Source organism: Poromitra crassiceps (genome assembly GCF_964638095.1).
Source record: "Poromitra crassiceps genome assembly, chromosome: 21".
NCBI lineage: Eukaryota > Metazoa > Chordata > Actinopteri > Beryciformes > Melamphaidae > Poromitra > Poromitra crassiceps.
In genome coordinates, this window is record NC_139638.1 from 18294361 (window position 1) to 18319360 (window position 25000).

The window sequence follows — 25000 nt, forward strand, 5'->3', positions numbered from 1 at the left end:
TATGAATTTCTCAATACCAAGACACTGTATCCATGGTGTGTGGAAATAATTCTGTAAAGCAAGCTAGAATACCGGAGTGTTCATCTGTGTTTCATATTGTCGTTTTTACGATATTTGCCAGCTTTTAAGGGTTACTTTCAGACAACAACAGCAATCCGTCACCTCCCTTAAACTGAAACTAAACTCGGATCAGATGTGTGTCTAAAAACAGAGCCTCTCGTGAGAATCTATCATGTTTTGGTGGAACTTGGCTGGGGGAATATTAGAGGAACCAGGTTTTGTTTCTGAGACTTTGGTTTGGTTGGTTGGTAATCTGGTCCTCTTACACCAGCGTCTGTAACATGGACTCATTTGTAAGCCACAATTTCCCGCCACCATCAGTGAAACCACAGCACTGTAAGTTGTGAACACTGAACAGAGTTCCCATGGCTGCTTGAGATCCTTCAACGTTTGTGAATTTGAGGCGGGTGGAGGGAGGCTTTGATGGGGAATCTAGGCCTTGAACGTTTTTGAAAGTAGACACGGGTCATTGAAAGTGCTCGAATTTATATATTTTGTGCAAGAATGCAAGTTCCTTTCATTTTTTGGTAGTTTATTAACACATTCACTGCCAGACGTTTTTTTTTTTACTGTAGTTAGCTTCTGCCAGAGGGTTTTTTTGAGGATTCTGGCTCATCTTTCAAGACCCGAGGATTCTTTTCTGCTAAGATTTTGTGAACACACAATATCTCAAAAGAACTAATAGAATGTGTGCTTTCTCTGTCTAAAAGAGTTAGTTTGTAGAGTTAGTAGTTATGTAAGCATTAGCAGTTGAATACAGCATGGTTTCAGCGTCAGAAAAATTATTCAGAGATAAACGGCTTTTTGTGAAATTCGATAGAACAGTCACTTTAACCATTCATTTTTGGCATCAGTAAGAGTCAGACATCTAAACAATAGTTTTGAACAGTAATTTCCTCCATAACAGCAGGAAACCCCCCTCTGCTTCCAACTCCTCCCTCCGTGTGTGTTCTCCTCCTGCCTCCCTGGCTCTCCAGCGGGCGTGTCACAACGAAGTTGCTGCTGCCTGGCTGCTGCCTGTTTGAGCGGCCGCTGTTTGAGGAAGTCTGGGTGGACTCGCTCGTTTCGTGGAGTTTTGGTTGAGAGCTTTGATGCGATTCTGGTCATATTTATGCTGCGTGTTTCAAAGTGTGCATCCAATCTATTCTTGGAACCCCCCACCGTTGCCACCGCTGTGCATCAGCGCGAAAGTGAAAGCGTTTTCGCCATCAATTTTACAGTATGAGAACGGCTTCGTCGCGCTTTTCCCTCCAGTTTTGGGTCGCCTCTTTCTACTGTGGAGAGACATGTCGACACTCAGTGGGTCGGTAAAATAGATTATACACATTCAATACCTCCAATTCTGGTGTAGGAGACGTAAAAGGGTTAGATCAACGTCCCACCGTCAAAAAAAAAAAATCGATTCTGAGAACGTGTTAACACGTCCTTGGCAGTCAACAGCTGGATTCTGAAAACGTGTTAACACGTCCTTGGCAGTGAACGTGTTAATAGTTTATCACGGCACAGTTGAGAAGTGTTCGCACATTCAAGCCTTTCTGTCTTTCTTTTGACTTATTGTCTGTGAGCTTCTGTAAAGCCTGCTAGTTTGCATTGTAAAAATGCTCAGTGTTGTAACAGTAATTATGATCCGTGTCTCAAACTTGTGTCGGGTCCTGGAATTTGAGGGAATTGGCCCTGGAGAATCCTTTAAAAGTCCTTGAATTTGATGTTGAAGAAGGTGTGGGAAGCCTGTGTGAAGCAAGCCGTTTCTCACATGTCTTCAGCAGAGAGGCCGTTCTGAATAGTGCAGATAGTGATAATAAAGGACATTTATTTGATACAGCAACACTATACTGTATATATTGGAGGCTGACCATAGACATAAATAATATGGACGTATCTATCCCATTACATTTCTTCTCCCTGGCGGAGTTCAAACGTTGGCCGTCACCATCTTGGATTTTTCGTCAGCAGAGTGGGAGGGAATGGGTTGAGTCCTTCCACACCTCACGTGAGATGGGAGTTTCCCAGGGCCGCAGCTCCGCCTGCTATTGGTCCGTGATTGGCAAGCTGCGCGATCACTGGACAGGCGATCTGTCAATCACCCCCTTTTCTATCATCTATTTTACTCCAAACGAAACGAGTTATATAAAAAATTACCCCCTTACAGTTGTTATGAAAAGGTGAAATTTGCTATATGGACCAAAACCATGTTTCGGTCCAGGCTGGAAAGATGTTTAATTACTCCTACAAAGTGGAGCATTTTAACAGGGACGACGGTACTTCTGAGTCCTGCCTCAAGTGGCCATTCGAGGAATTACAGCTTAAACAAAGACTTCAGGGGAAACGGGGTGGGGTTGCCTACTGGGGCTGACTGAGTTTAGAAAGACTGTAGTAGGAGCAAACTGACACCTTTCATTATATTTGGTGGGGCACACTGATCACGAGTCAGGGGCCAAACTTGAATGAAATGCCTGAAATCAAAGTTTGTAAATACAGTGTGAGACCAGAATAGATGTAGCTGACTAAGCTGAGTGGTTCCGGCCTGTGGAGACACATGTGCGTCCCTGCTGGTCCACCATCAATCCCCACCAGATGTTTCTGTTCTACTCTGCCTCCTCTGCTTTCCAACTGAAATCCTCAAAGTGAGTGGACATTTGTTCAGTCCATTGCCCTCTTTGTGCTTATGTTACACTTACATTGTTGTACTAAAAATAAATTATACTCATCAATTATCTTATCTTATCTTATGTCTCAATGGTTCCATTTTTGAATTATTTCAACACTTTTGAGATGATCCATCCAACATTCCAGATGTCAAAGGCCCACAAAGGTTTCAGTGGAGGTGAAAATAGACAAGTAAATAAGCAAAGGGCCTAGACCACACATGAGCAAAATGCGGCCCCAGGGCCGGACCTGGCCCCTGGAAAATCTCAATCTGGACCCAAAGGTCCTCAAAGAAAAACAAAACGACCCCCAAAAACTCAATAAAAGGCAGAATTATTTCAATAAATCTCATGTGCTACAGCCGTTGGATTTGTATCACTATTATATCAGGAGATTAACGAGAGATTACCAATCACAACAGGAGAGAGGGTTAAAAATAGGGAGACTCCCGCGAAAATCTGGTGTTGGCAGCTAGGATCTCTAATGTGTGGCCCTTCACGTATTTGATGTATGTCAGTCTGGCCCTCTGGAAAAAGAAATTGCCCACCCCTGGCCTAGACCTTGTCTATATCATGCAGAGAAGTTTATCTTTCTACTGAAGCAAAATATGCTTCTTGGCATTTAATAAGGGCACTGAAAATGTGATTAAAAAAATATTGGCTTAGGAATTCTGCAGGCCATTGAATGGTCAAACATATTGTTGGTGGTGTCAGTGTGGTGCCAATGGCCAGCACAGGCAGATCCATATACAGGCAGTCTTGTGATAGAGAGGCAAAGTGAACGTCACTTCCTGCTTCAGCACTGTACCAGAGATTTTCTTCCGCAATTTATTTTCCCATAGACATTTCGTTAAACGCTTATAAAAAGAGTTTTACTTGGTCAAACCAAACGGTTCAGCTATATTTAGATTTGGGAGAGACCATAGAACATTTCCCTCGGACCAAAACTTAAAAAAACAACATAAAAAAAATATTGTCTTTAAACCCGCATTTTTTTTACGTTTTGGCCCGAGTGAAATGTTATGCGATCTCTCCTGTTTCTAAATATATCTGAACCGTTTGGTGTGAACAAGTAAGACTATTTTTATAAGCATTTTACGAAATGTCTATGGGAAAATGAATGGCGAATGAAAATCTCTGGTACAGTGCTGAAGCAGGAAGTGACATTCACTTTGGCTCTCTATTGCACTGGCATGACTAACAAAGTGATGATGGATTTAAAGGGGGGGGGCTTGTTGTATCAATACTGATATTCACCGTCTCACTAGATTTAAGGTAACATTAGATCTTCTCACAAACACTTTGAATTTGAACCCGATGAAGCTGCAATGCGAAACGCGTTGTTCATTGTATTTCATGTAACTTAATAATAATAAATACATTTAAAAAAGTCAATCTAACAACCCTGGTGTGCGCTGGATCTCTCACATTGTTCCTGATTACTACTTTGAATTACTTTAGGAGCAGAGTGGTGAAGTCTAGGCAAGAGTTTTAACAAATTATCTTGTTTCCACTGTGACACTGTCAACCCATTTGAACCAAAACAGGTCATCTGTTATTCCTGTATTATGCCGTATGTCATTTGACCAACAACTCACCATCATCAGAGCCCTCGGCCCCTCGTTTGAAACACTCCAGTCTGACCATGGGGGGTCGGTTGGGCTTGGCCGGGGCGGGCCCCAGGGCCAAACTGTTGGGGAGGGGGTTGCGCTTTGGCCCTGAAGTACCATCTTCACTAATGCTGTTGGTCTGAGCCAAGGGACCTGGTGGCCTCCTCACAAAGCTGGGTTTCTTACTGGCTGGAGGCCTGGGTGGAGGGGTGGAGTTACTAGCACTGAGGGGGAGCTTGTTGGCCCCCTCTCCTTTCGAGCCACCATCCGATTGGTCCTTGTTGAAGACATTCTGAGCAGTCCTGATGTTGAACGCGACGGCAGAGTGTGCCGCGTGTAAAGGTTTGTTTGCAGAATCCGTGTTAGCTCCTCTCACGTCTTCGTTCGCCTCCCATAGCTTTGCAACGGCGCTGCTTGGTTTTTGTGGTATTTTAGGTTGTGTGGCGCTAGGAATGGATGGCGCACCGCCACTGTCCTCCTTCACCCAGCTGGGCTTGGAGTTAACGGCGACCCCTGGAGGCGGTTTAGGAAAGGCGGGCTTGGAGTCGGGCAGGGTGGAGCTGAGGGACAGCTTGCGCAGGGGAGGTTTATGCATGGGGCTTTTAGTCTCCGCGTCGTGTGAAAAAGCCGGTTTGAACAGCTTGTTAGGAATCAAAGGTTTGCTGTTGGCTGCGGTGTCTTCCTGGGTGTTCTCAAACCTGCTGGCCAGGGCTTTCGTTTTGGGCATCTCTCGTACCTCTGGGGCGCTTTTGGTGGACATGGTACTTTTGAGGAAAGCAGGTTTTGGGGGAATAGCGCTTCCTGAGAGGCTCTCCAAGACAGGCTTCTTTGGGTGCAGGGGTGGGCCGGAGGATAGGGTGGGGTGCAGGGTTGGTTTGGTGGGTGGGCCGGAGGATAGGGTGGGGTGCAGGGTTGGTTTGGTGGGTGGGCCGGAGGATAGGGTGGGGTGCAGGACTGGTTTGGTGGGTACTGGAGGGGGAGAAGAAGCCTCCTCAGTGTTATCCATCCCACCGGTTTGGAAGCGAGCCATGATGGACTTTACATCTGCTTTGTTGTCCTGAATGGGAGAGAAGCAGAATGAGAATTAAGAAACAAAATATACAATATACAATATAGAATTTCAAATATACATGTAGAATATAGAATATAGAATATAGAAAACTGGTTCAAATCTGAATCTGTGTGTATTACTATGAATTGATTCTGAAACCAAATTGAACACAAAATAAGAATATGATTAGGATGTGTTGTCAGTGTGAGAATCAGAAATGAATCCAATATATAGAAATCAAAAAAGTTTGTTTTTTTCAAAAGCAAAAATGGAATAAACATAAATAACAAGAATCACAGTTGATAAGATTGACAGCAATGTCAAAATTTCAAAGTTGCATTTATTAAAAATTGAACAGGCAGGGTACAACAGTATAAAAACACAGTTTTTAAACAGTGATCCTGAAATGCATCAAAACAGTGATCGATCATCGTAGATAAAAGCTATGAATTTAGCAACATAAACCCTGAAGGGCAATTTTAAATCAGCGAAATAAAATAAAGTTATTTATAAAACCGTTTCAGAGCACGAGGAAGAACAGAGAGTTATTTTGGTCTTTTGGTTCTGCTTGTGGCCACAATGTATTCTCTACACCGGCGGAGAGAAGAAGTGGAAGTACAGGCTGGATGAAGGAAACCATTCTTCTATCTTTGTATACAGGTGTCAAATCAGCAACTGATTTCCAGATCAGAGATTTGACCCCCCAAAAAAGTCTGATCTGGAGCCTTAAAAATATATATGAATTTCTATGACCTAATTCCTAAAGGTAATTTCTAGTGGAAACAGAGAAACAAATTGCAGAGTCTTTGTTAGAGAGTAGAGTGTATACTATCTCTATGTTGTCACTTGTCATGCTGATAAGTGCTAATATACAGCGCTATATTTACCCTCTATCACCTTCACAAAACAATAAACCAATATATAATAAGGGATTAATCATTACATGATGGTTATGGTGACCTGGAGAGACCTGGTGAGAGAACCTGGTTGTGCGATGAGATTAGTCAAAACAGCGTTGATGAATAGGACATTGTACAATGCATGCTGGACACTCCATACAAACTGATGAACAATGTCGCTACAAACACTATAAGAGCTATATAATTCCAGTGTGCAGGCAGGCTTTTTCTTCCCCTTTTGTGAAAAAAGGAAATGTGACAAACAACAAATAAACTCTTGAATGAACTCTGAGTATACCTGACACAAAAAGCAACCAAAAGCAAAGGTTCTGCCTTAAAAGCATCCCAGTTCATAACGCACCCACCTACATAAACCTGACATGCTAGTTTATTTGGACGACGTAGCCTACTTTGATTTGAACCTGTAACACATTCCTTTAGTAACCTCACGTTTAAGCTGGGAATCGAACTTGGAACTGCCGGCATGGGAGGTGGATGCTCTAGCAAGGATGCTAAAACATGGTTTCTAGCGTCTGTCGCTAGAGCGTCTTTTCTTTTAACCTTTATTTATTCAGGAGAGTCTCACTGAGAGCAATGCTCTATGTTGCAGGAGTGCCCTGTTCACATTCACACACACATTCACACCTGGAAGGCTGACCAGTACAACCAGAGCATGATCTTCTGGCCAAAGATGCTGTTACAGTTATACAGTTGTATTTGGCAGTGCAGGTTAGCTGCTCTCTGAATTAACCACCACCCAGCACGTTAAAGATTTGAGCATAGTCTTAAATAGACCACCACCTTGTTGATCTGGCAAACATGATTGGTGTTTGTTTGGATGTGGAGCACATCACATGACTTGCCTGTCCTGCGTGAAATAAATTTGTCGTTCCTTGCGAGCAAACAGGTAACTGAAGGGCTTCATTGTTTTTCAGACCATCATCAGCTGACGTCACCTGCCTCCACCTGCTGGCTTATTGGCGTTATAAACACATTTATAAGTGTTTGTATTTCCCTCATGCAAAATACTTTCATGTGTTCTGTCATGTTTATTGTAGTAGAGCAAGTGTTCCCAAACTTTTCAGCCCGTGACCCTTAAAATAACGGTGCCAGAGGCTCGCGACCCCCACTATCCACAGAGGTGGTTGATGAAGCATACTAACATTACTGTGAATTTCATAAACAAAACAAACATGGTTATGGTTAAAATCTGCTCTTTTTAATAGTTTTTCAATTGTATTTCACACATTTTGGAAATCATCTCACGACCCACGCAGTGCTGTCCCGCTACCCCCCCTGGGGGTCGCGACCCCCACCTTGGAAACCACTGTAAAGTAGAGGAGTGGGACTAGTGTGCTATTTATATCACCAAAGGGAAAGAGAAAACACATTGGTGCTTAGCTAATATCTAGCTGGCATATTCACAGTATGCCTGTTTTGGGGTTTAATAAGCCTTTGCAGCAAAACGACTTTTGACAAAGATCCTGTGAAGATCGAAACGTTGCAAATAAAAAACCATTGATGGAGCCTCAGTGTGCGGACTTTATCTTTTTGTATTAGCAAAACGACTTTTGCCATTAAATGGCTTTAAAACAATATTGATTTATGACCTGAGAGGGACTACTACCAGAAAGAGAAGCTGTACGTCCCAGGCTCTGCACCCAGACGTTGTGCAGAAAGATCCAATATTGCGGTTTGGAGTGTGTGGAGTTTTTTTTTTTATAAGCCTCAAGTTGCATCCGCAAGTTTTGTCCTGAGCTATGTGAATCCTCATAAATCATTTGGGATCATGTCTATGTTCCCCGGGTTCTATGTTCCCCGGGTTCTATATTCCCCGTTTTTCACTAACCCTAAACCTAACCTCCCCCAGACCCTAACCCAAAACCTAACCTCTCCCACCCCCCACGCCTAAACCTAACCTTCCCCAGACCCTAACCCAAAACCTAACCTCTCCCAGGGAACATAGCGGGGAACATAGGACCCTATTTGGGAAAAGCGGGGAACATAGGACCCGGGGAACATAGGACCCGGGGAACATAGGGATGACCCCCCATATACAGTAGTAGTTAGCCTGGGAACCTGACGCTAGCTAGCTCCTTTTAATTTGCCGTGGCAGCTGCATTTTGCAAATGCAATGCAGTGCAAAGTGAACTGGTCTGGCAATAGAGAGGCAAAGTGACCGCCTACTTCCTGCTTCAGCACTGTACCAGAGATTTTCATCCGCCATTTATTTTCCTATGGACATTTCATAAAAGGCTTGTAAAAATAGTTTTACTTGGTTAAATCTAACGGTTCAGCTATATTTAGAATCGGGAGAGACCATAGAACATTTCACTCTGACAAAAACAAAAACAAAAACTACATGGATTTTTTTTTTTTTATCTGCAAGTTTTTTCACCTTTTGGTCCGAGTGAAATGTTATGTCTCTCCTGTTTCTAAATATATCTGAACAGTTTGGTTTGATGACGTAAAACTATTTTTATAAGCATTTTAGGAAATATGGGAAAATAAATAGCGGATTAAAATCTCTGGTACAGTGCTGAAGCAGGAAGTGACGTTTCACTTTGGCTCTCTATGCCACGCCAGGCTAAGATGAAGCTGCACCAGCAGCAGCCACACCCAGTTTAATGAGGCTGGTTTGAATGGTGTTAGAGACACTGTCTGCCCATAGCAGGAAGTACAGATAAGAGTGAAAGGACACAGCTACTGCCATCCCTACAACACAGCAGCAGCAAGCAAAGGAAAACTGTACGCAGCAGCATGGGAAAGTACACCGGTGAAGGTGAATAGCTCAAAGTCAGGCTTGTGTCACACACAGACAATATCGACGGAAGCTTTTCAACATACTGTAGTAACAATTACACAACATGCACTTGCCAGTAAAGCATAAAAAGGAACTATCTTAATGCAATGAGTATTATACCACATAGGTTGAGGCCACGTCTCGTCATAGACAGTCCGCATGTCTGGGAACGCCCACAAAATGTTAAACGGCTGGCGCGCGAGTGGGGTAAAACCCCCCATATATCTCATGGGCTGACTCACCAAAAGACGGTGCTGCGGCTCTAAACTACATGTTTGGGGGTTCTAGAGCAGAACACAAGACGTCTGCTCAGATGTGCGTTTACTGCGGTGGTTAAATCCCCGATCGTGTCTGCCTGGGCTGGGCTATCAGCTAAATTCTAACTTTGCTGAATGGATAGAACAGGGTTTTTCACCCCACCCTGACCACGCCCCCAGCCAGGCTGAGCCAGCTAACCAGCATCTATTGTGAGCGTTCCTAGAGCCTGTATGGGCGTTCCCAGACATGCGGACTGTCTCTATTGTTGCCACTTGTATATGTGTGAGTGATGGACAGGTCAGTGTAAGTACTAGAAACTAACTAGAAGGGGGCACGGTGGCGCAGTGGTTAGCGCTGTGGCGTCACAGCTAGAAGGTCCTGGGTTCGATTCCCACCTGGGACGCTGTGAGCGCTGAAGGAGTGCGTGCCCGTCCGCATGTCCTCGACTGCCCACCGCCCGGGTGGGGTCGTCAAAAGGGCCTTTCTGTGTGGAGTTTGCATGTTCTCCCCGTGCCCCCTGGGGGTTTCCTTCATATAGGAACCCCCTTCACCAAAACATGCAATATCCTGGTTGCTGATGTGGTTCCTCCTCTGGTCGTTTCGTTTGGGGCGCCTGTTCGGAGGGAGGGGAACTGGTTGCAATAGCGTGATCCTCCCACGTGCTACGTCCTACCGGTGAAGCTTCCCCTGTCAGGTGAAAAGAAGCGGCTGGCGACTGACCATGTCTCGGAGGAAGCATGGAGCCAGTTTCGGCTCTCCCCAGATCGGCAGAGGGTGGAGCAGCAACCAGAATAAATACAAATTTAAAAGTAGCACTAATGGGGGATAAAAAATGGGATAAAAAAATCTGAAAAAAGAAAAGAAAAATAAGAAATAAACTAACTAGAAATACTGCATTGCGGTTGTATGCCTCTGCCAACAAGTCAACAAGTCAGCAGTCTCCATCCATGTCTGTCAAGACTCATACAGTAGTAACAGTACCAGTACAAATACCTTGAAGCCCACAGACACGGCACAGTGGTGTGGCCAGTGAGCCTTACTTTAGGCATTGTTTGAGAGATCAACTGTTATAGTAATATTCTAAAGTAATTAGTTACTTTCAAATGAAAGTAACTAGTAATATGTAGTCGCAGGCTATATTACATCTTGAAAGTAACTTGCCCAACACTGCTCATGGGAGATTCACTGTCAACTCACATTTCTTTAATAGTCTGTGTGGCCTTCCAGTTAGCCTACTTGATGGACCTACAGTAATATTCGCAAGGTGTGTAATAATGTGGATGTATTAGTACCGACTCTGACTCATATATCTGTTAATAATACTATCTATATCTGTTCATATCTATATCCTTTTATAATATCTTATAAGTTTGGTATGTTTCCACTCACGCAATATTTTTACAAGTCTGTTTATACTCTGTTAATACTGTTTGTGTCTGTTAATACTATCTATATCTGTTAAAATCTGAATCCATTTATAATATTTTATAATCTCTTTAGAACCTTTATATTTTATTTTTTTTATGTCTTGTATATTTGTTCTTATCAATGTTAATGAGCACCAACCACACCAAGACAAATTCCTAGTATGTGAAAACATACCTGGCAAATAAAATGATTCTGATTCTGATTCTGATTCTGATTCTGATTCTGATTCTGATTCTGATTCTGATTCTACTGTGTTCCTCGGCATGTGACATCTCTGCTCTGGCTGAATGGATCAATGGTCAAATTGTGCACTAGCCTACTAATGATTGATTTCTGATTTCTGATTTCATGTATTTGTTACAGTTGCAACATGTGTTTGATTGTTGTCTCTCTGACTGCAAAGCACATGATGCAGTGAAGCACATGACATGTCTGATAGCCTGCAGAGAAATGAAAGAGAAAAGACCAAAGAGGAACAACGATCTGATGTATTTCCACTGTTGTGAAAAAACTGGAAGCCACAGTTTGCACAATCTATAGCTCTAGCTGACACAACAGCCAGAGAAACTGCCCCTATGTGACTTCTCAAACGCTGACATGCTACGTCCAGAGAACGTGTTGAAGTCTTGAATACCTCGTGACAACTGGCTTAATTAGTGACTTAATTAGTGACTTATGTAATGGGCCCTAAACAGTGAGATTAGCCTGCAGTGTTGCACATCAGTCAAGTGACCAAAGGACTGTTAGTGGCCGGAGCAGGGCACGATAAAATAGAACCGCTTTTCCTCTCACACAGTAACTTCCCCAAACATGTTGAGAAAGCTACATATTGTTCAAGTTCAAGTATATATATTGTCATTGTTAAATTACTCCAACAACGAGCTATAGACCAATTGAATTGAATTGAATATTGAAATAAGTCAATTAAGTTTTTACAAAAGATATTAAAAAAAAAGGCACAACCACTCTTGTAAATTGACTGCCAACAAGAGAGCAAAACTCATTAAGCAACTGATATACTGTATACATGTTTAGTGTTTTGGAATGAATACTTTAATGAACACACACACACACACACACATACACACACACACACACACACACACACACACACGCACACACACAGTATTCAACTGTCAACTGAAGTTTTATAGCAGTCATAATATTGCTGCAAAGTAACACAAGCAGCAGCCATCCTAACTGTTAAGTCATCACCATGTAACAGCCCTTCAGAACAGCCCTTCATATATTATGGAAAACACCTGTGAAAAGATCCAAAGGCCTTTTTACATTTAACGCTATTTTGAATTTTATTCTACGTCTATGTAGTCTACGACTTGACCAACACAAGGGGAGCTAAACAAGACAGATTTTGCCACATTATTGTTGTTAATTGGATACGTATAGCCAATATACACCATGCAAAGACTTGATACATTGATATTGTAACCAGTTGAAACATTATTGAAGATTTCAATTTTGCAGGGCTTTCTTTCAGTCTTGCCAATGGACTGAAAATAATGGAATGAATGAAATCTGGAATGAAAATGTTCTACCTTTAAAGAAATGGCACTATGTATTTCTTCTTCAGAAGGTCATTAGGTTAGATACTTTTAGCAAACAACAGTGATGTAGGCCTACTAACCATTATGGAGGGCAACAATCCCAGGTGCCTCTGTGTGAGCAGGCGGTGGATCCCTCTGTGTGAGCAGGTTGTAGATCCCTCTGTGTGAGCAGGTTGTAGATCCCTCTGTGTGAGCAGGTTGTAGATCCCTCTGTGTGAGCAGGTTGTAGATCCCTCTGTGTGAGCAGGTTGTAGATCCCTCTGTGTGAGCAGGTTGTGGATCCCTCTGTGTGAGCAGGTTGTAGATCCCTCTGTGTGAGCAGGTTGTAGATCCCTCTGTGTGAGCAGGTTGTGGATCCCTCTGTGTGAGCAGGTTGTAGATCCCTCTGTGTGAGCAGGTTGTAGCTCCCTCTGTGTGAGCAGGCGGTAGATCCCTCTGTGTGAGCAGGCGGTGGATCCCAGAGGAAGTGCTGGGGAGTGTTTGTATAATGTGTTTGTCTGTGGCTGACAAAGAGAGATAGGAGGTGTAGTGAGTGAGAGTGGAGAGAACAGTGTCACAAAGCAAACAGGGGTTACTGTGTGTATGAGAGAGAGAGAGAGAGAGAGAGAGAGAGAGAGAGAGAGAGAGTCTGTCATAGACTTAAAAAAAGGTGTCTCTACAACTGATAACTTCCCCTCTAGTGTGTGTGTGTGTGTGTGTGTGTGTGTGTGTGTGTGTGTGTGTGTGTGTGTGTGTGTGTGTGTGTGTGTGTGTGCCTCTATTATCTCTCTGTTTTGATCTAATGGATTTGCCTGTCCTCGGCAAACTCCCTGCAATTTCCCTCTCCACTCAAAGACTAACATGAGGTACACGCTCAGGTCGACAGATTTTTATATTATTATTATTATTAGTATTAGTATTATTATTAGTATTATTAGTATTAGTATTAGTATTAGTATTAGTATTAGCATTAGCATTAGTATTGTTATTTTACAAAAGTAATTATTCAGCAACCACATTTTAAAATTTGTTCTGCCTCTTGGGTAAGCAAACATGTGACAAGACTAACATTTGACTGAATAATAATAATAATAGCCATTCAGGTTGACAAAGCAGCTGATTCAGATTGAATTTGGCCATATGTATACAGGGTCAAATTTGATCAAATCCACTTGGTCGGTAATGATTTTCCTTTTTTTTTAATGTAACCTTTATTTGAACAAGGAAGTCTCACTGAGAACCAGTTTCTCTTTTAGAAGTGAGAGGGAGAACTGGCCAAGAGGCAGCACTGATAATAGAGAAGTGCAGGAATGAGTCGAGAAGAGCTGACGCAGCACTTCTGGCTCATCATACGTGTAAAAGGAAATGGGATTTCCATATGGGAATTTCAGTTAAATGCATGAAATAAAAAAGGTCTGTGGTTAACAAAAGTTTACGAAACAGCAAAGTAGCAAGATTATTTTCAAATGAGGAACACTTTTCTCACTTTTGAAGCATTTTCTGAAAATCGCAGAAGAAGAAAAAATGCATTTACGCTTCAAAAGTCATAAAAGTGTTTGTGAAGATTATCTTGCTGAACACAAGCTTTGCTGTTTCATAAACTTTTGTTAACCACAGAGCTTTTTTATTTCATGCATTTAACTGAAATTCCCATAGGCTACGGAAACCCCATTTCCTTTTAAACGTACGAGCCAGAAGTGCTACGTCAGCTCTTCTGGACTTCCTGCACTTCTCTATTATCAGTGCTGCCTCTTGGCCAGTTCTCCCTCTCACTTCTAAAAGAGAAACTGGTTCTCAGTGAGACTTCCTTGTTCAAATAAAGGTTACATTAAAAAAAAATGAAAATAATTACCAACCAAGTGCATTTGACCAAATTTGACCCTTACTTATACATATGGCCAAATTCAATGGGGGAGAAGGGGAGGGAGGGGAACGGACACTGCACTACAGGCACTGCACTGGATAGTGGATACTGGGTCGAATTTGGTCAAATGCACGTGATCTGTAATGATTTCCCCCTTTTCTAATGTCACCTTTATTTTAACAGGAAGTCTCATTGAGAACCAGTTTCTCTTTTAGAAGAGAGGGAGAACTGGCCAAGACAGAGGTAGCAGAGCACCGATAATATCAAACCAAAACATTTAAAGACAGGGAGAGGCAGCAGAGCACCGATAATATCAAACCAAAACATTTAAAGACAGAGAGAGGCAGCAGAGCACCGATAATATCAAACCAAAACATTTAAAGACAGACAGAGGCAGCAGAGCACCGATAATATCAAACCAAAACATTTAAAGACAGACAGAGGCAGCAGAGCACCGATAATATCAAACCAAAACATTTAAAGACAGACAGAGGCAGCAGAGTACCGATAATATCAAACCAAAACATTTAAAGACAGACAGAGGCAGCAGAGCACCAATAATATCAAACCAAAACATTTAAAGGGGCACTTTGCCGATTTGCAACCAGCTATGTATCATTACAAAATCTGTATGCAAATGAACACTGTTCACCCCTCCTGCTCTGCACCGAGAGCTCTCCGTTTACTTGTCGGCCGCTTCCGTAACCAAATTATGTATCGATAAATCCCCCAAAATAAACAGCAAGACAGGAGTTGAGAACGAAGCTGAAGATAAATGAAACAAGCAAAAACAAAGGGAACTATAGACCATCTTGCGATTGGATCAGACTAGCCGTGACTTTGACTTGGACCAAATGGCGTGGTCCCATATGTCTGGTCAGAACTAGTCTCGCTTGTGCTCCCATGTCTGGTCAGTATAGTCTCGCTTGGTGCACTATCTCTGTTTTGCCCTGTACCAGCACAGGCTCTGTTATCTTTACAACCATTGACCGAAAGTAGCAAGCAGGCCTGCTTTATTGCACACAATCCAAATCTTCGTCTCAAAACCTGCCATTTTCAGCATGTAGGCTGCTAGCTTGCTGGCTAGCGTTGTCGTTATTGTTTCACAGCAGCAGAAAGTGATTTCTCTCCGGTCCTGAAATGGTCGGAGCCATCGGAACCGATAACAGCTTGTAGGGAGCGGAAAGGCTCAGACTGAAATGGTACCAATGGCAGAACTTATATCCCCACAGCTCGCTTCCAGTGAGTCAGACTAGTACCACTAAATCTATTACAGTGTTAACATGAACACTTGGCAGGTAATTGTCAGAATATGAAGAGGATTATTTTCTTCTTCTTCAGACACGTCTATTTTGTGGAAGTCTGTGAAAGTGTTCGTACACAAATCATCAAATGAGAAGCACCTTTGTTTTCATAACTGCACGATATGAATCAATTTAGAAAGAGGTTTGCAAACATAAAACATGTCTCTTTCTCTGCATTCAACATCCTCAGTAAACGATGACAGCTTCTTCACTCCAGGGCAGGATGGTGAAATACCATCTGTGCCTGTCCATCTGTTTTGTTGTTGTTGTTGTAGTTGTTTTTTAAGGTTTTTAAGTCTGAGACTAAGTCAACTAAGTGCAGTTTTGTTCCCTCTCTCTTATCTTTTCATACCCAAATATCCACTGATAAGATTGCTGCCGAATAGAGTTGATCGATATGTTTACTTGTCTTGATAAGGATATTTATCTTTGTAGGATATGCGCTTCCCACACAAGAATCCAGTGCACAAGTTTGAGGATTACAATGTCATGGGTTTTTATCACATTGTTTATTTTCTAGACCTTAAATCTGTATTTTGAACTCATGAGTGAGTCTTTATGCTATGAACTGATGTTTGTTTGTATTGTATATAATGATTTTCCATGTGTTTCAAAAAATATACAAATAAAAAAGGTTTCCAAACTACCATTTTCTTGAATGGGACAAATGAATTGCATTGATAATGGAAGATATAGTGGGATTTTGGGGTATGTGTTTGTTTGAAACAGCTGAAATGTTTGCAGTCACGTTCAATTATGCTGTTGGAATAACAGTTAAAGTTTGTCCTGAGGCAGGTTCAGTCCAGCATCAATAGCTCTTTGTTTTTACTGCCCCGAATGCATCTGCAGACTGCGACTCTTTAAAAAACAGATGTTTACTTCATAGCTCAAGAAAATAACATTGGTTTGTAAAAGAAAATAGACATAAATTGAACTACATACAATTTCAGTTTCAACATCTCAGTATTAGAAGAGAGTGACTTACTGCTTGTATATTTCACACAGATCATTTGTTGAGATAAGTTTGGACAGAAGTGTTGCCAAAAGACACAATCTACTCGGCCTTGGAAGCACATTCTTCCTGTTCCATTGAGGCTGCATACAGCAAATATGAAACAGATCTCAGCAGGCTTTGTCTGGTCCACGCTGGCATACCTTTCCTTCAGACTTTCTTCAATTAAAAGTAGGGATGAACAATATATCGGCAATCATATCGGTATCGGCCGATGTTAGTCATTTTTTAACATATCGGTCATATCGGTATCGGTCAGATGTTGCCATGTTAATATCGGTTATCATTATCAGCCAAATTCTTCACATTGATATGAAATAATGCAGTAAATCTATGATTTATGGGCTTTTCCAAAGGCTTTGCAAATAATGAAATGCATAACTTTTTCAAATTCAGTGTTAACATGTGTTTTTCAGTATGTACAAAATGTAATGATCATAAAAATGTGGTTTTTATACAGATCATATCGACATCGGTAAATATCGGTTATCGGCCATAACAGCAATGTTAATATCGGTCATCGGCATCGGCCAAAATTTTCATATCGGTGCATCCCTAATTAAAAGCCATTGTTTTTGGCTGCACATTTCAAAGCTTTAACCTGCATGAACACAAAATATCCAGCAATCATTCTTACATCCAATATATGCATCGTAATCATCTCTTTGGATTTCATAAATTAAAAGTTGAGTCCTGAAGATGAATTGTGGTTATCAACCTAAAGCAGCTGTTTCTAGCACAATAACTTCTCATTGGACATTCTTTATTAGATTGCTTACAGAATGTGTAATTAATTCTATTTAATTGTCCATATAGTATTTTCCATCTCAATCTCCCATCAAGAATTTAGGTAGCTCTTCCTGGCTCCACCGCCCCTTCTCCTCAGTCCTCCTCAGTTCTCTGTCCGGTGATACTGGTAGCTGTCATCAGCCCCGTCTTCATCGTAACCATGGTAACCACCTCGCTGGCCACCTCCTCCTCCTCCTCCCCTGTCCTCGGGACACTGGATCCCCAGGCTCCTCTGCAGCTTGTCCTCCTGCAGCCGCAGTTCCATGGAGTCCACCAGGTCGTAGATGTTATCTAGGGACCACATGGGTGACGGGAACCACGCCTTGACATCACCGTCCTTGCCCACCACCAGCATGCTGAAGTAGTCCTTACTGATCTTCAGCTGGTCCCTCAGGTTGTTCACCATGTCCCGGGACAAGGGCTCCACCTGACTCTGGCTACGGCCTGGAAGAAGAGTGTGAGGGGGGGATGATAGAAACGTCAGCGTGTGAAAATAACAAGCTTGTTATTGTTTCGACCCTTTTCACGATTATGTATTTGATTGACTATTGTTAGGAAAATTATGCACTGCTTCTTTTATTCAGTGTCATGTTTGTGTATTCAGTAATCAACATAATTGCATATAGATATACCACCCAAAAGAAACGCACATACTAGCCTACATGTTGTTATTGGTCCAGTTGTATTCTCATCTTACTATATGTGAGTGACATTTAGAACATTGTATTGAAAAACAAACAAAAAACACAAGGTTATCCATGTCAACATAATTTGACTGTTGCTACTGTCAGCAAGCATGCAACAAATTATAAAATTATAAGAATAAAAACCCTTAAATACAGGTAGCTAATGAATTAGCTGTATCCCCCAACTAGCTGGATGGCCCCACATGTATCTCCTCAGACTCACCATTGAGGGGAAACAGCTCCACAGTTCCTGAGGCTCCGGCTCCAGCTCCCATCAGTTTCAACATGGCAAAGTGACGGATGCCTGAGGACAGACCAAAGCTGACTTTATTTATTTATTTATTTATTTATTTAATTTATGTATTTATTTACTATTTATATTATTTTAACTCACAGAATGTGGATAAAAAATGGCTGTGGCAGGTAACTCTCCACTTTAGGTTTTCTGATAACACTGACACAAAGCTTCTCCAATGCGGAGGCTGTGATTGCTATCGTGTGCGCGTGTGTGTATGTCTCTCCACAACATATCTAATCCTGACCTACATTCCTTGCCTAAATCTAAGGACAACATGCATTTTTAAAGCTATATTGCAGCAGAAAAAGCACAGAGCAAAAGGACAGTTTAGATGGTGTATTACTGACCCATGTGACACTCCTGTCCACTGAGAGCTGTGAGCTGCTGTTGGAAAGAGTAGTCATCCTCAGAGGGAGCAGAGATGAGCAGCAGTCTCCTCTTAGACATGAACCTAAACACATCCAAATGCAATCATATAGTAGTAGCACAGTGATATAGTAGTGATATAATGAAGTGCAGTGATATACAGTAGTTGTAGCACAGTGATATAGTAGTGATATAGTGACGTGCAGTGATATAGTAGTGATATAGTGAAGTGCAGTGATATAGTAGTGATATAGTTGTAGCACAGTGATATAGTAGTGATATAGTTGTAGCACAGTGATATAGTAGTGATATAGTGAAGTGCAGTGATATAGTAGTGATATAGTGAAGTGCAGTGATATAGTAGTGATATAGTTGTAGCACAGTGATATAGTAGTGATATAGTGACGTGCAGTGATATAGTAGTGATATAGTGAAGTGCAGTGATATAGTAGTGATATAGTGAAGTGCAGTGATATAGTAGTGATATAGTGACGTGCAGTGATATAGTAGTGATATAGTTGTATAGCACAGTGATATAGTAGTGATATAGTGACGTGCAGTGATATAGTAGTGATATAGTTGTAGCACAGTGATATAGTAGTGATATAGTGAAGTGCAGTGATATAGTAGTGATATAGTGAAGTGCAGTGATATAGTAGTGATATAGTTGTAGCACAGTGATATAGTAGTGATATAGTGAAGTGCAGTGATATAGTAGTGATATAGTGAAGTGCAGTGATATAGTAGTGATATAGTGACGTGCAGTGATATAGTAGTGATACTAGTGAAGTGCAGTGATATAGTAGTGATATAGTGAAGTGCAGTGATATAGTAGTGATACTAGTGAAGTGCAGTGATATAGTAGTGATATAGTGACGTGCAGTGATATAGTAGTGATACTAGTGAAGTGCAGTGATATAGTAGTGATATAGTGAAGTGCAGTGATATAGTAGTGATATAGTGACGTGCAGTGATATAGTAGTGATATAGTTGTAGCACAGTGATATAGTAGTGATATAGTGAAGTGCAGTGATATAGTAGTGATATAGTTGTAGCACAGTGATATAGTAGTGATATAGTGAAGTGCAGTGATATAGTAGTGATATAGTGAAGTGCAGTGATATAGTAGTGATATAGTTGTAGCACAGTGATATAGTAGTGATATAGTGAAGTGCAGTGATATAGTAGTGATATAGTGAAGTGCAGTGATATAGTAGTGATATAGTTGTAGCACAGTGATATAGTAGTGATATAGTGAAGTGCAGTGATATAGTAGTGATATAGTGAAGTGCAGTGATATAGTAGTGATATAGTGACGTGCAGTGATATAGTAGTGATATAGTTGTAGCACAGTGATATAGTAGTGATATAGTGACGTGCAGTGATATAGTAGTGATATAGTTGTAGCACAGTGATATAGTAGTGATATAGTGACGTGCAGTGATATAGTAGTGATACTAGTCACTACTATATCACTGCACGTCACTAGTATCATACTAGTGACGTGCAGTGATATAGTAGTGATATAGTGACGTGCAGTGATATAGTAGTGATATAGTGAAGTGCAGTGATATAGTAGTGATATAGTTGTAGCACAGTGATATAGTAGTGATATAGTGACGTGCAGTGATATAGTAGTGATATAGTGAAGTGCAGTGATATAGTAGTGATATAGTTGTAGCACAGTGATATAGTAGTGATATAGTTGTAGCACAGTGATATAGTAGTGATATAGTGAAGTGCAGTGATATAGTAGTGATATAGTGAAGTGCAGTGATATAGTAGTGATATAGTGAAGTGCAGTGATATAGTAGTGATATAGTTGTAGCACAGTGATATAGTAGTGATATAGTTGTAGCACAGTGATATAGTAGTGATACAGTGACGTGCAGTGATATAGTAGTGATATAGTTGTAGCACAGTGATATAGTAGTGATATAGTGAAGTGCAGTGATATAGTAGTGATATAGTTGTAGCACAGTGATATAGTAGTGATATAGTGAAGTGCAGTGATATAGTAGTGATATAGTTGTAGCACAGTGATATAGTAGTGATATAGTTGTAGCACAGTGATATAGTAGTGATACAGTGACGTGCAGTGATATAGTAGTGATATAGTGACGTGCAGTGATATAGTAGTGATATAGTGACGTGCAGTGATATAGTAGTGATACTAGTCACTACTATATCACTGCACGTCACTAGTATCATACTAGTGACGTGCAGTGATATAGTAGTGATATAGTGACGTGCAGTGATATAGTAGTGATATAGTGAAGTGCAGTGATATAGTAGTGATATAGTTGTAGCACAGTGATATAGTAGTGATATAGTTGTAGCACAGTGATATAGTAGTGATATAGTGAAGTGCAGTGATATAGTAGTGATATAGTGAAGTGCAGTGATATAGTAGTGATATAGTGAAGTGCAGTGATATAGTAGTGATATAGTTGTAGCACAGTGATATAGTAGTGATATAGTTGTAGCACAGTGATATAGTAGTGATACAGTGACGTGCAGTGATATAGTAGTGATATAGTTGTAGCACAGTGATATAGTAGTGATATAGTGAAGTGCAGTGATATAGTAGTGATATAGTTGTAGCACAGTGATATAGTAGTGATATAGTGAAGTGCAGTGATATAGTAGTGATATAGTTGTAGCACAGTGATATAGTAGTGATATAGTTGTAGCACAGTGATATAGTAGTGATACAGTGACGTGCAGTGATATAGTAGTGATATAGTGACGTGCAGTGATATAGTAGTGATATAGTGACGTGCAGTGATATAGTAGTGATACTAGTCACTACTATATCACTGCACGTCACTAGTATCATACTAGTGACGTGCAGTGATATAGTAGTGATATAGTAGTAGCACAGTGATATAGTAGTGATATAATGACGTGCAGTGATATAGTCGTGTCATTCTTGTGTTGTGGATCAGTTCATTAAAGCTACTTATACACAATTATAATAATAGTATAATAATAATAATTATATTGGCAGAGTAAGATCAGGGAGCAGGAATACCTGAGCAGTGAATTCTCAGCGGCAGGCTGTTGCTGGTCTTTGGAGCAGGCCAGGGTCGTCCTTTCTTTCTCCTTCTCTGCTCGCCTTGAGGGGAAGTTGTCGATGTGGTCAAACAGAGCAGCGGTCGATGGAGGAGCCTCAAACACTCTCTGCAGGACAGATAAAGCTAATTCAAACACGGCTAGACAACTCAAGACACTGTTTGTCTGGGGGTGATTTAAAAAGATGGGAGATAAACTGGTGGGTTCCCTCACAACTTTTAAATCTCCTGTTTATTATAGTGTTATTTACAATCCAATAAAATAAACTAAACTAAACTAATGGGGGGATGAACTGATTATTTTTTCCTTATTTGTTGATCAAGTTAATGCCATCTTCTTCTTCTTCTTCTTGGGTACCTCACACACAGCAGTCGGTTGGAAGTTAGACAAACTTGTCGATGGAAATTTTGCCAGTTTGATCTGAACTGGCTTGGAAAACCTTGTCAGGATAGGTGACTATTGCTCTCTTCTCCTTTAGCAGCTACTGTATTATACTGGGCGGCTTCCAGGTGTGAAGATGTGTAATGGTGTGTGAGTGTAGGAGTGTGGTGCTGGCTGCAAGAAAGCTCTCAGCAAACCTACCAAGGGAAAAAAATCAACGATAGAGATTCAGAAAGACTTCCTTACATTAGCTCTGATGTCATAGCTTACATTAGCTCTGATGTCATAGCTTACATTGGCTCTGATGTCATAGTCTGTGACAGTCAGAGAGAAGAGGTCAGAGGACGACAGGCCGAGCTCTGCTCTCAGCAGGGGGATCAGGTCTGTACCTGAAAACTGCCCCGGGACATCACTGATTCTGGGCTCGGAGTCTGCAAACACACACACACACACACACACACACACACACACACACACACACGCGCGCGCGCGCACACACACACACACACACACACACACACACACACACACACACACACACACGAATGATATGTGCACATACGCAACACGTGTGCTAGGGCTTGTTAGGTGCTCAAGTAGAGGGGGTGGGGTGGGGTGTATGTGTCACTAAACTGAGTATAACTCTGCTGCCACCTGTTAACAGCAAAGTGCTGTGCGGTGTGAGAAGTGAACTAACTCAGTGTTAGTTGACTTAGCCACTTAGTTAAACATTCACCAACCTATTTCCTGGTAGCCTACTGAATGTGACTGTATGGCACACCAGCCTGCAGTTGGTTGGTGCTTGTGTGACTTCTACCATACCGTCTTGTGTAAAAGCACACACAACACATTGTTTGCCTTATGTAGGACTCTTGGGGAATAATTGTATACCATAATTCTCATAGGCCTATGACAAGAGCGACATGCAACCATCTTGCATTATCGCTTTTCTCCATTCTCCATAGTAGCTCTGAGAGAGCTGCCCCTCAGACGTCACGTAGACGTCATCCCAATCACATGGTGGAAAACAAGCTATACGCACACATACACAGAGACACACATACACAGAGACACACATACACAGAGACACACAAACACACATACACAGAGACACACAAACACACATACACAGAGACACACAAACACACATACACAGAGACACACAAACACACATACACAGAGACACACAAACACACATACACAGAGACACACATACACAGAGACACACATACACAGAGACACACAAACACACATACACAGAGACACACAACCACACATACACAGAGACACACAAACACACATACACAGAGACACACAAACACACATACACAGAGACACACAAATACACATTCACATACACAGAGACACACAAACACACATACACAGAGACACACAAATACACATACACAGAGACACACAAACACACATACACAGAGACACACATACACTAACACAGAGACACACAAACACAGAGACACAAACACGCATACACAGAGACACACAAACACACATACACAGACACACAAACACAGAGACACAAACACGCATACACAGAGACACACAAACACACATACACAGAGACACACAAATACACATACACAGAGACACACAAACACACATACACAGAGACACACATACACTAACACAGAGACACACACAGACAGAGACACACAAACACACATACACAGAGACACACAGACAGAGACACACAAACACACATACACAGAGACACACAAACAGAGACACACAAACACACATACACAAAGACACACACACACACATACACACAGAGACACACAAACACACAGACACACACACACACACACACACACACACACACACACTCCCTACCAAGCTGGTAGTGCTGCAGGGTGAGTGTGGCGTCTCTGGCCCCGCCCACAGCTGTTGCTACGGTGATCTTCCTGAGAGCAAAGTCACAGTGTCGCTTCTCCATCTCCTCTTTCTGCTGGACGTACAGCGTCGCATCGCTGCTGGGTGTGGAGATCACCTGTCACCATGGCAACACAGAAACAGGTACATCACACACACACACACACACACACACACACACACACACACACTTTTCAGCGACAGAAACGTTACACCGCACTGTGAAACGTGACAGCAAAACAACACATGGAACCGAGCTTTACTGCTGCCTGCTGTAGGTGATATTCACCCCCCCCAGGATGATGAAGGCCGTACTCTTGACTGTCTCTGATTGGCCTACCCTGATATTTTACCCTAACCATAACCAGTGTTGGAGGTAACTCATTACAAAAGTAACATATTATATGTAATATATTACTTTTAGCAGTAACTCAGTAATATAACTTATTACTTATAGGATTTCAGTAATATTATACCAGTTACTTTGTCAAGTAACTCAAGTTACAAATTGAGTTACATTTTATTAAATCAAAGCACATATTTAAAAAAGATACAATCGTTTCCTAATCAAACTGTGTGTTTTTATGCAAATAACCACTATAGATGACAATAAGAAAGGAAAATAATAACATTTAGAATTTTGTATTGTTTACACTGACTTCAAGGCGGTTGGAATTATTTTTCGGGATGGTTCCGGAGCAGCGATGTCATTCTGCTGCTGCTGTTGTTTTGGTAAAACTAATGCAAAAGTAGTGTAATAAGTAACGAGTTACTCTACACAGAAAGTAATATTGTAAAGTAACTTATTACTTTCAAATGAAAGTAACTAGTAATATGTAGTATATTACATTTTGAAAGTAACTTGCCCAACACTGACCATAACCAACCCCCCTAACCCTCATGCCTAAACCCAACCAATCATCACTCTTCATGCCTAAACCCAACCAATCATCACTCTTCATGCCTAAACCCAACCTCCTCGTGACCTAAACTCAACCCAATAAGAGGCAGAGTAGGGCGGGACATGCCTTTGCCGT

At 41.5% G+C, this 25000-nt stretch overlaps 2 protein-coding genes across 4 annotated transcripts in view; both read right to left on the reverse strand.

The window, feature by feature from the left end:
- fyb1b (FYN binding protein 1 b) overlaps window positions 1–12844 on the reverse strand; it is a 24488-nt gene extending 11644 nt beyond the window's left edge. For all 3 annotated transcript variants that reach the window (XM_083657696.1, XM_083657697.1, XM_083657695.1), the window contains exons 1-2: window positions 12400–12844; window positions 4304–5372 (exon numbers count right to left, since the gene is read on the reverse strand). In XM_083657696.1, coding sequence (XP_083513822.1) covers window positions 4304–5372; window positions 12400–12402 — 1072 coding nt within the window. In that variant the 5' untranslated portion in view covers window positions 12403–12844. The remainder of the gene's footprint in view (window positions 1–4303; window positions 5373–12399) is intronic.
- A 3422-nt stretch (window positions 12845–16266) lies between these two features.
- The window catches only part of ccdc80l2 (coiled-coil domain containing 80 like 2), a gene marked incomplete at its 5' end in the record, with an annotated part of 17495 nt that continues 8761 nt past the window's right edge, over window positions 16267–25000 (reverse strand). Inside the window, 6 exon segments of the mRNA XM_083657365.1 lie at window positions 16267–17711; window positions 18177–18257; window positions 18599–18702; window positions 21652–21800; window positions 22368–22504; window positions 23925–24081. Coding sequence (XP_083513491.1) covers window positions 17371–17711; window positions 18177–18257; window positions 18599–18702; window positions 21652–21800; window positions 22368–22504; window positions 23925–24081 — 969 coding nt within the window. The 3' untranslated portion in view covers window positions 16267–17370.